Genomic DNA, 13,205 nt, shown 5'->3' on the forward strand with positions numbered 1-13,205 from the left:
AGAACTCCATTGTATTAAAAAAACAATTAAAAACACGTCAAAGAGCCATGCCGCTGCTCTGGGCAACATATTTCATCATCACGATGCACCGGGCCAGCCGACTTTTTCCTCAAACAACTTAATAAGCCGGCTGTAAACACTTTGCGATCTCAGGAAAGTAGTTCCGTAGCACCGAAAATAGTCAGCGGCGTAATGAAGAATTTGTTCCCATTTGAATTTGATTTGGTGATAACTACAACAGCCTGACTTTTCGTGGTAACAGTTAGCGATTTTTAAAATGGAAACTATGTCTTTGTGAGCTGTATTTCAAGGTTTTCAGCTTACAGTTGGAGGCAATGACTTCCGGGTTGACGGCTAAAAACGGTACGTGGGAAGTCAGAAAGTAACGGGAGTAGAGCAAACGCATTGTTGATTTTGTTATTTTCATAGGATTTGTTGACGGTAAGCAATGCATTTAAAAACACCGGCCTTATCCTTTAACCAGCACATTGCTCAACACTCTGTTACTATAACTTATTTATGAAGCATGAAATAAAAAACAACCAGAACAACTAAGACCTTTTGTTATTAATGCATTACAGCCAACTTACATGTGTGAACCTCACCAGGAAGGCACAACTTAACTTAAAATCCACATCAGCTGGACCACAAGTCCTTGCCATTTGCTTTAATGAAGCGTTGCACACACACATAGCACCCTTCCTACTTGAATGGTTAGGTTTTCTAAAATTCATCCTCACAGTTCTATAGTTCATGTACAACAGCTCTCTAGTTTCTTTGTCTTTTTGTTCAGTTTCCACTAAATGTGTGTCTTTCGTTTCACAGATAACTGAATACAACAAGGCTTTGTGGATGTACACAAAACATGCTTTCACAAAACATAATGCTTGATTGTTGGCTTTCTCTAGTAGCACATCAGACAATAGATGTGCTTTGGATTAATGTCGTGAAGCATTTAAAGCTAGGAAGTGATCCACAAAAGCAGGGAATTTAAATGCTCGTTATCATAACAAAAACCATGCGCGAGCTTGTTTGTCAATAAAAGATGCTCACAGATAAAAGCCCACTGATTAAGATCACCTTCTTGTGGAAAAGACCGTTAAATCCGCGTGTATAAAAGGACTATGTGAAGGACTGAGCCATTACTGAGCTGTTATTTGTACAAAATCACTTTCCACTGTGTGTGAAATAACTCTTGGTGAGGATGTCTCGCAATCCCATTAGGCTGCACTGCAATTCACAAACAACTCCAATTTTGATTATGTTCACTAAAATCTTATTCAGACACATTATATAACCGAGTCAGAAATTTGTCTCTGAGACACCTCATAGCAAACCCTGGTAAGAACACACTGAACTGCCTCAGATTTACCGTTTTTCTGTGAACACTTGCTGCACTGACACTTGACGGCACACCGTGATCAAAGTAAAATATGCATGGTTAATTTATGACAGTGAGCTAAAATATGGGACATCAATTGCATTACACCATGATGGTAGTTAGATCAATAAACCATTTACAAATGTCTAAGGCCTAAACATTCTTTGTTCCACATCTTTACAACAGGACTCCACCACTATTCCAGGTGGAGGGCTCATGTTTCAAGCGCCAGATGTGTACAGTGCACACAAGCGTCACACAGAGATGGGAAATGAATCACATGCGAGGTGGAAAATGAAGCCCCCTTTCCTTCATCCTCCATTTATAAATAAGCCCAAACCCCATCCAAGCAGCAGAGGTACAAGTCAGTAACCATAACTGATTTTGAAGAGCAGATTTATGAGTCATGCAAACAGGGATAAAGAGTGACTGCATAACAGAGGGTTTATTGAAATAGGTTTCTTGGATGAAATCCTACCTGATGCACTGAACTGACTGCTTCCGAGGGTGGTAGGTCTGTTTTTCCCACCGTTTACAGGTGGAGAGAACATCTACAAGGAAAAATATGATTTAGACATATAGACCTACAATTGAAAGCAACTTCTCTGCAATATAAAAGTGAAGTATTCCGAACACCAACTGCAGCAGTAAATACTTTGAAAGCATGCCATGATATTTAAAACAAAGAATAGCTGGTAGAAAATAGAATCACAGAATTCTAATCATTATCAATTAACTAGTACCTGCCCTGACATAACAGAAGCATTACGCTTTGAATAAATCAATTAGACATGCTTTAGCCTAATTGGTTTGAATAACTCTAAGCCCTCAATACTATATGGTACCAAGAGGTAAAAACTGACAGTGAAAAGCCTTCTTACCGCACTAAAATCCAGCAAGTCACTTAATTCCTTGTCTGTTCCAATAGCGGCAATCCGCTGCTGAGGATTCATCCTTGCGATCTAAAAACCTGAAGAGAACACAGTCCATTAGGTTACATCTCTGGTGATCTGTTTCACAGCGGTGGTGATCGGCACTAGAAATGCGTCTTGTGGATGCAGAATAAAGACAGCCACAGTTAAGTTACAACTTCAAGTTGTTTGTGGAATCGCGTCATGTAGAAACACTGGCAGTGCTGCCACATCCTAATTGATCAAACGGTGCCATCATTTTCCTCACACACCTTTAGTTTTTTTCCGTACAGTGAGCTGAATGAACTGATGAAAGATAAAGACCCTTGATGGGAGCGCTCTGAATGGATGGCACAGCTTGTGACAGCCAAGACCTGCAGCATCGCATTATTGCAGTAACAGTGTTTCTCTGTAATGTTAACGTTGCCTACTGGCGTGTTGATAAAGATAAATGTAACTAAATCACTTATTAGGCTTGCGCTGACGATGTTGATTTAAGTGGTAAACCTTGCAAGCATAACATTAGCAAACGTTTGCAGTTAGCTAGTGCACCTAACGTCACTTAACATTGGCTGGCTAGCTGACGCTAGCTAACAAGCTGCAGTTACTGATTCGTATGGACTGGACATAACTACCAAGCTGCAAGAAGCTGCAACGCGTTTAGTCAATGTAGACACTAGCGCAGAGAAGACAGTGGCATTGTACTTACGAGTGAAATACAAAAATACATATTTGTTTAAGGCAAGTAAATAAATATTGCAAATGACAATCGTAATCCCCAGCTCCAGACTATAAGGCGTAATGTTGGTCTTTCTCAACTCCCAACTTCTTTCACCAGTCCGAAAAAGCTTTTGGCAAACTCCCATAAATATTTTACCTTTTATCCGAGTAAAATTCCGACTAGGGTGATCGGGTGTGGCAGTAGAAGCCTTGTTTTCTTGCAATACGCCTCAAAATAGCGAAATAGTGGTTTATGCAGCGATACCTGGAAAAATATCCTCTATATATATCAGTTACGAGTTTCCCTTAGGCAGACATTTTTGCTTTGCAAAAGCCTCAGCACCACGATGACATTCGTTATTGTATCCCTCCGCCGACAACAGCGACATGATTTCCCCATTGGAGGTCCCACACACACAGGAGATGCTGCGGGTGTCAGCACACACAGCCCGGGGTTACACTGTTTATTCCTGCTTTGTCACGTTTAAAGGGGCATTTCACCCAGCATACAGATGCTCTCTGTTTTGTCCCTATCACTCATGTAATGGATTGAAGCACCCAGGAAATGTTTTTATTTGAATGCCTGAAAAATGGCCTATTCACTCTAAATAAGTTACAAAACTCCACTTGAGAATTGTATTTTCCAAACGTTATGGCTGACTTTTTCAGACTGCTATTTTTTATCTAGGCAAAGCTTACATCACTGAGCTGCACACAACAGAGGGATTGTCCTCTCATACCAACACTGGAGGAAGGACTGAAACTTATTAACTATCACAAAGTCTTAAGGCAAATTACATTGTCCAGTGTTTACAGTTTTGTGATTGAGCCTGTTCAGTGTCCCTTGTAGTTTGTCAACTATGTTTTCAAAAGTAGCCACTTCACAGGAGGTATTTGAGTGATCAGTTAGTTTTAGTGTTAGCCTACTACAAGAAGTCCATTTACTGTAATTATTACCTGTGCACATGCATGAATTGCAATCATTTCACTGTCTTCACCCAGCAACTGCAGTAAAAACTCCACCCCTCCTCTGTGTTTTAGAGAACACCAAGGTCCTCTGATCATTTTTTGTATTCACTGGAGTGCTATATCAGCAATTTCTTCCACATCACAGTGGTTACCAGGCATTCAGAATAAAACAATTACTGTTTCCTCTGTCTTGTTCAAATGAGATTTGTATAAAAAATATGAGGTAATATAGACAGTGTCATGATGTGTCATGATTATTTTAACTTTGACCATCAATAACGTACTTGAATTAAGAGCTGCAAGAACAGAAGTAGTACAGGCAGGAAAAAGGTTCATCCTGCATATCAGGATTATATCTGCCTGAGAATTGAATGATTTTATCATGGAAGTTAATATTTTTTTAATGTGTTGTTAGTGTGTGATAGCCTACTCAGAAAATTTGAATGCTCAACACCCACTGATGGTTTTCCCAGGGCAATTTACCAGTAATTTGGGGGGAGGGGTCCTGCCTGAGGATTATCAGGCTTTGCTCCAGCTCAGAAAGGGTTAAAAGATCTCAGATGTAACTTGGGACCAGATTTAAACACGCCTTGAAAGTAATCAGCAAATATTAAAATCTGTTCAAAAACTCTCTCAATGTAGAGAGGTTAAAATAATAACATGATCATGTGTGTTTAGTCTTGATCAATAACCTGATAGCAGACAATCTGAAGGCTTGTCAAATAGTATATCACAGTAATGAACCTTTTCTCTTTCTCAGTATCATTAAAAGTCAAAAAATAAATACATATCCTAACCATAAATCTAAAACATAAATCACTGAAAGCGACTAAACGATTCGATACAGGCAGCTGAGTTTGTCAAGAGGTGTTGAGGGCCAGTAACATGGTCTTCAGTTTAGTCATCTCTGCTTTTGGCAATGCTACCACAGTGAGATCACGGCCATGTCAACTGCAGAATATAACAGCCAATAGAGGTGTTGAGGATGAATGATGTGTCGGTATAAAAAAAAACTTACAGCACTTGAACATTTCTCCTTTTATTCAGTCATCGTCTGAGTAACCACTTCAAATCCGCGCAGTAGGTCTACCGTGCAAAACTGTATGCCGGATCTACTTTTTCCTCCGCGTTGGCGAGAGACCAGACCAGCGGACTGCAGCAAAGTTAGACTGATATTGGCCATTGCTCTAGTGTGAGGATGCAAAAAGTGGGTTTGATCTTAACTGGGGGAGGATGCACAAAAGTCTCTTTTGTATTCTTATTTTTGAGGGGGAACATTTTTGATGTTTTTGTATATGTACTGTATATAAATGTTAACATGTCTCCTAGAAGTCTGACACAAAACTTACTTTGATTGGCATCACCCCCTCCAGCAACTACTTGTATCTGTTTTTTTTCTTACAGGGATTTTTTATTTATTTAGTGTTTGAAATTTAATTAATTGAATAATTAAAGCAACACTGCTTTGAGGTTCAAAAGCAATAGTTTAGCAAGATCAGATCTTAGGTTGGTGTTACTTTAGTCATGACTGTAAGTTGTTGGCCTGCAGCTGCTCATATTTCCCAATGTCTAGTCTGCTTTAGCTACACTAAGTTGTGTTTGCCCTGTAATAGTTCTCTCCTGATTTGTTGTCCTTTTAGGTGCAGCATCCTGACAAGATATGATGCTGCTGTGTGTGAACACAGGGGATATGTGGCCTTGTTGCTGGTCAAGGTTTTGGGATGGTGTCAGCAGGTTGCTCTAATAATTCATTTAATCCTGGACACTTCCATATTTGACATTCTTTCTGTCTCTGCACTTTTTCATTTCACACATTGTCCCTGCTTAGCACAAGTGAGTTACATCAGATCATCAGATCATATATTTGAGTAAATGTAAGTACAAACTGGGAAAACCTGCTATAGGTTGATTGGTTGATTACTCAATATAACTCAACATAAATAGAAATTAAAGGTTGCAGATTCCTCTTCATCCTCCCTTGATTATGAACACTGCTTACAATATGTGTGTGTTTACTATAAATTATATTGCAGCTAGAAATGGAAGAGATGAATCTCAGTATCCAATATAGAACTAACTTTACAATAGTAAAGCCTGTTGGGCAACAAATTGTTAAAAGCATAACAAAAGGCCCATTCACTGAATGTGGCAGTTGTGTAATTATTAGATAGGCTTACAGATGCTTATTACACATCAATTAGATAACAGAAATGTGTCCAAATGTCATTTCACAAAGGTACACCACGGGAGCATAGTGTCAAAATTGCACTAAGACCACTGATGGTCACAATGCTGTGTTGCCTGGGAACAGATTCATCCAAAGTAGAGGAGTTCTAGTTTTAATCATTACATGATTTTAGACTGTTTCAACAACAAGAAATATGTGTTAGGTTTTTGCAAATAAAAAAGAATAGTCCATGGCTGCCATTAGAAAATGCTCAGCCTATGCTGCTTATTCTGGACATAGTTTTCAGAACAGTCACCTACTTGTACAAAGTAGTTATAAACATTTTCAGCCAGATTTTGCATGCTCAAGGCTCAAGCAAAAAAGTTGGCACTTCAGTACCTAAAACCACTAGAAGAAAGGTATGATGATTTTTCGACAGGGTGCTTTTTCATGGACATCCTGCCCTATTTTAAGTGAAGATGTGCAAAACAGAAACAAAAAATGAAACAACATATTCTAGGAGGGCAGTTGTGTATGTAAAAGGTTCAAACTCCCACTGGACCAACTGTGCACATGTCTGATTTTCAGTGTATCTCTGTATGTAAGCCTATTGAGAAAATAAAAAAAATTGAACATAGAAAATGGCACGAAAGAGGGAATTGAAGGCAGATTTTACATTTTAAACAAATGTTCTAAAATATTTAATCATAGATCCATGGGAAGCACCTCGGCCTGGTATTATTAATTCCAGACTGCCACCTGTTGGACAAACTCAAATCACCCTGAACTTCACTGGATGTTCAACAATCTTATTCCAGTATTCAAACACTTCAGTAAATAACATAACAATTACAAATGCAAACACAGATTAACAAAATAAAATTGAAATAAATTTACAAAAAAACAAAAATATTTGAATGAATAAATAAAAGAAAACAAAAAGGAGAGATCATTGAGAATTTAAAAAGTTATTAAGATTGTTTACAGTAGACAGATCTTTTTATTGCTATGTAATTGTAATGAGTCCAGGGATTGTGTGAATTACAATTTAAATGAGAGAAATATGGTATAGCACTAAAAATTTACATTTATGTATCTAAAACACGCTTATAAATGTAATCAAAATAACAATGAGTTGACTTTACAATAAAGAAAAAAATACATCTTTATATTCAAACTAAAATTTTGACAAACGGTATTTAAAAAATATTTTTTAAAGCCATTCCAAAAGAGCAACTAAAAAAAACAAATGAGGGAGAGATTCTTCACTGGAGGCACAAAATGTACAATTCTTATCAATATCTTTAAATCTAGGATTGAGTACATTATTTGGGTATATGTTGTACAGAACGTTTAATTGAACTTATGCTTTATTTTGAATACAGAATTTATATGGGAGAAGCCATACTCTTTCCCAATTTATATTTGTGACTATTGAGTCCCAGAAAGATTTGTCTCTGGGACTGACTTTCTGTTTGTTGTGGCACATCTCTTTCATTTGGTTGTTTCTAGATTTAGGGTCTTTTTCGTCCAAACACCCAATCTTGACATTGCGTTCAAATGTATGCACTGTACCACAGCTCATGTGACATTCATAAACTGTGCAAGACCAGTAGGGATAGCACAGTTTTTAAAAAAAACAGCTCCGAACTCTTCAAATTTGACAGGGAAGTCTCTCCTTTCTCACATGACCCAGAAGTGATTTTTGTGCAGCCATTATGCCTGCTGCCCCAATGATGCCAGACACAAGAGATTCTCCTTTAATCATGTCACAAAGAACAGATACTCAGATGTATCTTCTCTTCACCCAATTAGATATAAAGCATTAAGACTGAATGACTTGACAGTCGATGACTGAAACCTCCTTCAGAGGACATCTATTGGCCGGGGATTCATCATCAATTTACGTTTCATCCACGATACTGAAGTGCAGTATCTCTTATTTTTCCTCCCATCTTTCACTCAATTCCTCAAATTACTTCCTGCTGAAGATGAATGGAAGTGAGGCAGGGGAGAAAAGGAGCAGTAGTGAAAACTTTTAGTTGTTTGATTGTATTCTTGATGGTCAACCCTTTTACTTTGTTCCCTTCTCCGCTGATGAAGCTCACAGAGCTCTTCTTTCGCTGGACACCAAAAAACCTGCTGGTCCAGATAATCTGGAACCATACTTTTTAAAACTTGCAGCTGACTCTATTGCTAAACCCTTATCAAGTATCTTTAATCTCACTCTCACTCAAAATGTCATCCCAAAAATGTGGAAATCTGCCCATGTTCTCCCTCTGTTAAAAGGGGGGGACCCTACATCACTAAACAATTATAGGCCTATTTCCAACTTAACCGTCTTGTCGAAGGTCCTTGAAGGATTGGTAAGTGATCAACTGAAGGACTTCCTGAGCGCTAATAATATCCTTTCATTGTACCAGTCTGGCTTCAGGAAACAGCACAGTACCATCACGGCATCCTTAAAGGTTGTTAACGATATAATTGAGTCACTGGATCACAAAAAAACTTGTGCCGCTCTTTTTATCGATCTTTCTAAGGCCTTCGATACAGTTGACCACCTTATCCTGAAGCAACGGCTGCTCAATATTGGGTTGTCTGAGCAGGCTGTTGGCTGGTTTGAAAATTACCTCTCTGAAAGGACACAATGTGTCAAATTTGATGGCACTTCCTCCAGTGTACTAGATGTTGCGTCAGGGGTCCCCCAAGGTTCTGTCTTGGGTCCACTTTTGTTTACAATCTATATTAACAACCTGGGTCAAAATATTCCTAATGCACAGTTTCATTTTTATGCCGACGATACTGTCATTTACTGCTGTGGTGCCACCCTTGCTCAATCACTTGAGTATTTGTCTGCTTTTGGTATTGTAGAGTCACGGTTGTTTGATCTGAAACTTGTGTTGAATGCTGCAAAAACTAAACTGATGTTGTTTTCTAATGCCAGGAAGACATTAGCTTCTCTTCCTAACATTGTAACCTTACAGGGCCGTCAGATCGAATTAGTATCTCAATACAAGTATCTAGGTATTTTAATTGATGATCGTTTAACTTTTAAACTTCACATTGAAAACTTAGTAAAGAAACTAAAGCTTAAGCTAGGTTTTTATTTTAGAAACAAATCCTGCTTTTCTTATGCTGCCAGGAAAAAATTGGTTGAGGCTACGTTCCTTCCCTTGCTTGACTATGGTGATCTGTTGTACATGCACGCCTCTGCCCAATGCTTGCATTGGCTGGATACTGTGTACCACAGCGCTCTGAGGTTTGTCACAGGCTGCAAAGCTCTCACTCACCATTGCACTCTATATGCCAGAGTTCAGTGGCCTTCATTGGCCTTGCGCAGACTTACTCATTGGTACATATTTATTTATAAGTCCATCCTTGGTCTGCTCCCCTCTTACCTCTGTGGGTATATCTCACTCAAAACTAGTAATTATTGTTTGCACTCAAATGACACCCTCTTACTGTCCGTCCCTAAGGTTCGCACTGAACTTGGCAAACGGGCCTTTATGTTCTCCGTCCCTGCAGCCTGGAACCACTTGCAGACAGATTTGCAGCTAGATGAGCTGATCCCAATTAGGGCATTCAAAAATGTAGTGAAGGGTTTGGAGGCAAATTCAATTGGAATTTGTAATTGCTTCCTTAGCTAGACCCGTTTCCTCCTGTCTGTCTTTTAGGTATATGACTCTGTGAGTTACTACTGTATGTTTTGTTTTATGTGCTTTTAATCCTTGCTTGTATGTTGTTTGAAAATCTGTATTGCTGCTATCTTGGCCAGGGCTCCCTCGAAAAAGAGATCTTGTAATCTCAATGGGACTCACCTGGTTAAATAAAGGTTAAATAAAAACAAATTTAAAAAAAAAAATTGTTTTCTTGCACAATATGAGGGTAGGCTGGTTGTAAAAATGTAAAATATCAAATAATATTGTATTATAAATAATCAGTGAGCTGAATTCTGGCTATGCTGCTCTAAACTGCTGCTCAGTTGCTACGACAAGGGGAGGAGGGATTGGAGACTTTTTTGCCCAAAAAGATAAATTTAGCCAGACTGACATACAGTAGAGCAGCCTTTGAGGCAGAAAGCCACATGCCACTCAACTAATCAGTTACCATCCAACTACTTCACAGCCAATCAATCAAATCCCATGCTTACACAACAGTGGAACACTGCAATTACTGGCCAAAATAAGTCCAAAATGTTTGAGCAGTTTTTTCTTGGAAGAAAGCAATCTTTTCCCTCTTTCTGCTGGCAGTTTATGCAGTATGTTGAGATAGATAAGACAGATAAACTAAGCTGGCTGGCTATGTTTTTAATGGATAGTTAATATCTGTAAGCAGCTTGTAATAAATCACTTTTTAGCTGACTGTCCTTAAATGAAGAGGTGTAGGCTGATAATGATGTTTATTTAAAAATGTGTATATGTAACTATGTTTCATGTAGTTACTGCCTGTAAAACATAACAGAAAAAAATCATTAGAGTGATAATATGTTTGAATTTGAGATGAAGAAAGACATGTGGTTTGGGATACTGAGGCAGATTTGGGAATTTTGGTGCCAAATCTAAAAATGATAAAAGTTAGTGGAAGAAAAAATAGTATACATATTATTTTTGAACCAACTGAATTATTACTTTATGCATATTATGGTTAAAATTATCTAATTGCCATGGCTTTGTCTTCATTATCTCTGACATGAAAGCATGACAAAAATTGTGAAACTCGACTGGCTCAGCTGCACTCCAGCCAGGTTGGTCCAGGATCTGAACGCTGGCTTTGAGCCAGACAGGCTGTGGCTCGGCTAAACCCTGGTGACACAAGGCACATGAAATCACAAATACTGAAAAGAGAAATCCATCACCTGTACAAAAATGAACATCTCTGAATAACGTGCTCAAAACTGCTGTCTCACTGACATCACTGAAACAGACTATAGAGTAAACTGTTAGTGTCCCTGTAGGGCAATTTGCTTTAAAGCCTGCGATCATTAAAAACATGCACAAGACACATTAACAGTTACAATACATCCAACATAAAAAAAAAAACATAGAAACCGGTCCAGTATAAAGCATACTGAATTCAAGCAAGTGGGCTCACCATCAACAGCTGGGATAAAGGAAGTTTTAAACCTATTGGTACCACATTTGGGAAGGTTACCCTGGTTTGTTTTACCCCTGGGCTCCAGAAATCTGCAAAAGAATTAATAGCATATATACAGCAATACTCAGGATAGCAAAAAAAATACTTTACTAACAAGTCCAGTGAGGCCTCTATCAGTATCAAAATATGGAAAGCCATTAATCAGCTTTTAAAAAAGAAAACACCCTTGCCTCTTCTCTCAGCGTTTGTTGATGACAGTAGCACCTATGCTGAACCTTTGCTGATATCGCTTGTGAATTCATCTTATTCCTCTCTGTGTAGATTAATCAGATGAATGGCTTTCCCCTCAGATAGGAAAGAAACATATCCTTCTTCAATGAGTTTTGATCTACCTACTGAGATCGAGGTCATGAATACAACTGCCAAGATGAGAAATTCAGCAGCGAGTCATGATGAAAACAGTCAAGACTGATAAAACCTTGAACCTTAAAATAAACACCTTGTTTTGCAATTAAGTGAAGAATTCTCTAGTTATCTGCGAAATCAGTGGTTTCGTTGATCATCAATGTCTTTCAACAATCTATTATACTTTGATTTACACTTACCTCACATACTGCAATATTGTTTGGGCTACCACAAATCACAAGATTCAGCAGGACTGAACACTCAGCACCTCTCTTTCATCAACTAAATATTCTGACTTAAATAAATACAAATCAAATGTATTTGTGTTTATACATAATACATAAACAAGAATCCCTTCCCTTTCCCTTCAAAATATAATATCAGTTGAATTAACAAGTTTAAAACACCACACAGTAACAGCCTGAACCTTAACAGACTCTTGACGACTCACTGTCAGTTCTGCATAAAACAGAGAGGATCTTGACTGTGGAGTATTTACATTCACACTGACAGTGAATCTGCCTATCTCCACAATGTTAAATATATGTACACGTAAGACCTGTCTGACGAACCATATTAAACATACAAATTCAAATTCTCTCTCCCTGTGTATCCTTCGACATGCACAAATGCTAACACGCTCAGTCACACACACACACACACACACACACACACACACACACTCCCTCTCATCACCACACTCATTTCTCCAATGACTTCATTTCCTGCACCAGGGCTATTTTAATTCATTTTTAGTTTTATTTCCATGGTTATTTTCTGTATTTTATTGTTGAATCTGTGTCATATAGCTTCTCTTATCAAACCCAGTGGTGTCTTTACTTGTCTTTTTGATTTTTTTGTTGATGATGTTATTGTTTTATTTGTTTGCATGTTTCTTTCATTTGTTTTGAGATGAAATGTTCTTGTAAGACCCTTATGGGGTTTTTTTTATCTCACCTGCACAAATAGGTAACTGCATCTCTTCTTTCTGTGTTTCTTAATATTTTTACCAATTTGCTTTTATGTTGTATCACTGTGCCAACAAAACGAAACTAAACTGCACATTTGAGGTAGGCCTATTCTCAACTGATCCCATTACAAGCAAGACGATTTCGTAAGTTGTAAATGTTGAAAAATATTGAAACATATGAAAACTGTTCTATAAACTGTACCCATGCACGCACCATTAATTGTGCTGCATATATTGAATATGGAGACATGTACCAATACAAAGGATCTGATAATATTTTGCTCTTTTCAGTGTCTCTGTATTGTGCCATCAAGAGCACATGGACTTCATTAGGGAAACAAAGGTTAAGTGTAAGGCAGTGCTGGCAAGATTCTTACATTATAGCAGAGATGGTGGATAGGAAAAAACATTAAAGGTCTGTGATTATAGTGTAGAAAACATAGGTAGAAAACGTCGGCTAGGCCAGGAAGTACTACAAAAAACACAGGAAGTAGGAAGGGCACTGGGCGCCTGCTCGCACTGATTGGTCCAGCTGAGGATAGTGCATTTCCTCCGCCTCGGTCCGCTAAACATACTTTTATCTCTCGA

The 13,205-nt window shown here is 38.2% G+C and overlaps 1 protein-coding gene across 2 annotated transcripts in view; it reads right to left on the reverse strand.

The window, feature by feature from the left end:
* The window catches only part of tcf12 (transcription factor 12), a 92,455-nt gene extending 89,191 nt beyond the window's left edge, over positions 1–3,264 (reverse strand). For both annotated transcript variants that reach the window (XM_078283005.1, XM_078283020.1), the window contains exons 1-3: positions 3,170–3,264; positions 2,263–2,351; positions 1,860–1,932 (exon numbers count right to left, since the gene is read on the reverse strand). In XM_078283005.1, the coding sequence (XP_078139131.1) occupies positions 1,860–1,932; positions 2,263–2,334 (145 nt within the window). In that variant the 5' untranslated portion in view covers positions 2,335–2,351; positions 3,170–3,264. The remainder of the gene's footprint in view (positions 1–1,859; positions 1,933–2,262; positions 2,352–3,169) is intronic.
* Between the last annotated feature and the right edge of the window lie 9,941 nt (positions 3,265–13,205).

The sequence above is a fragment of the Centroberyx gerrardi genome, chromosome 1 (genome assembly GCF_048128805.1).
Source record: "Centroberyx gerrardi isolate f3 chromosome 1, fCenGer3.hap1.cur.20231027, whole genome shotgun sequence".
Lineage (NCBI taxonomy): Eukaryota > Metazoa > Chordata > Actinopteri > Beryciformes > Berycidae > Centroberyx > Centroberyx gerrardi.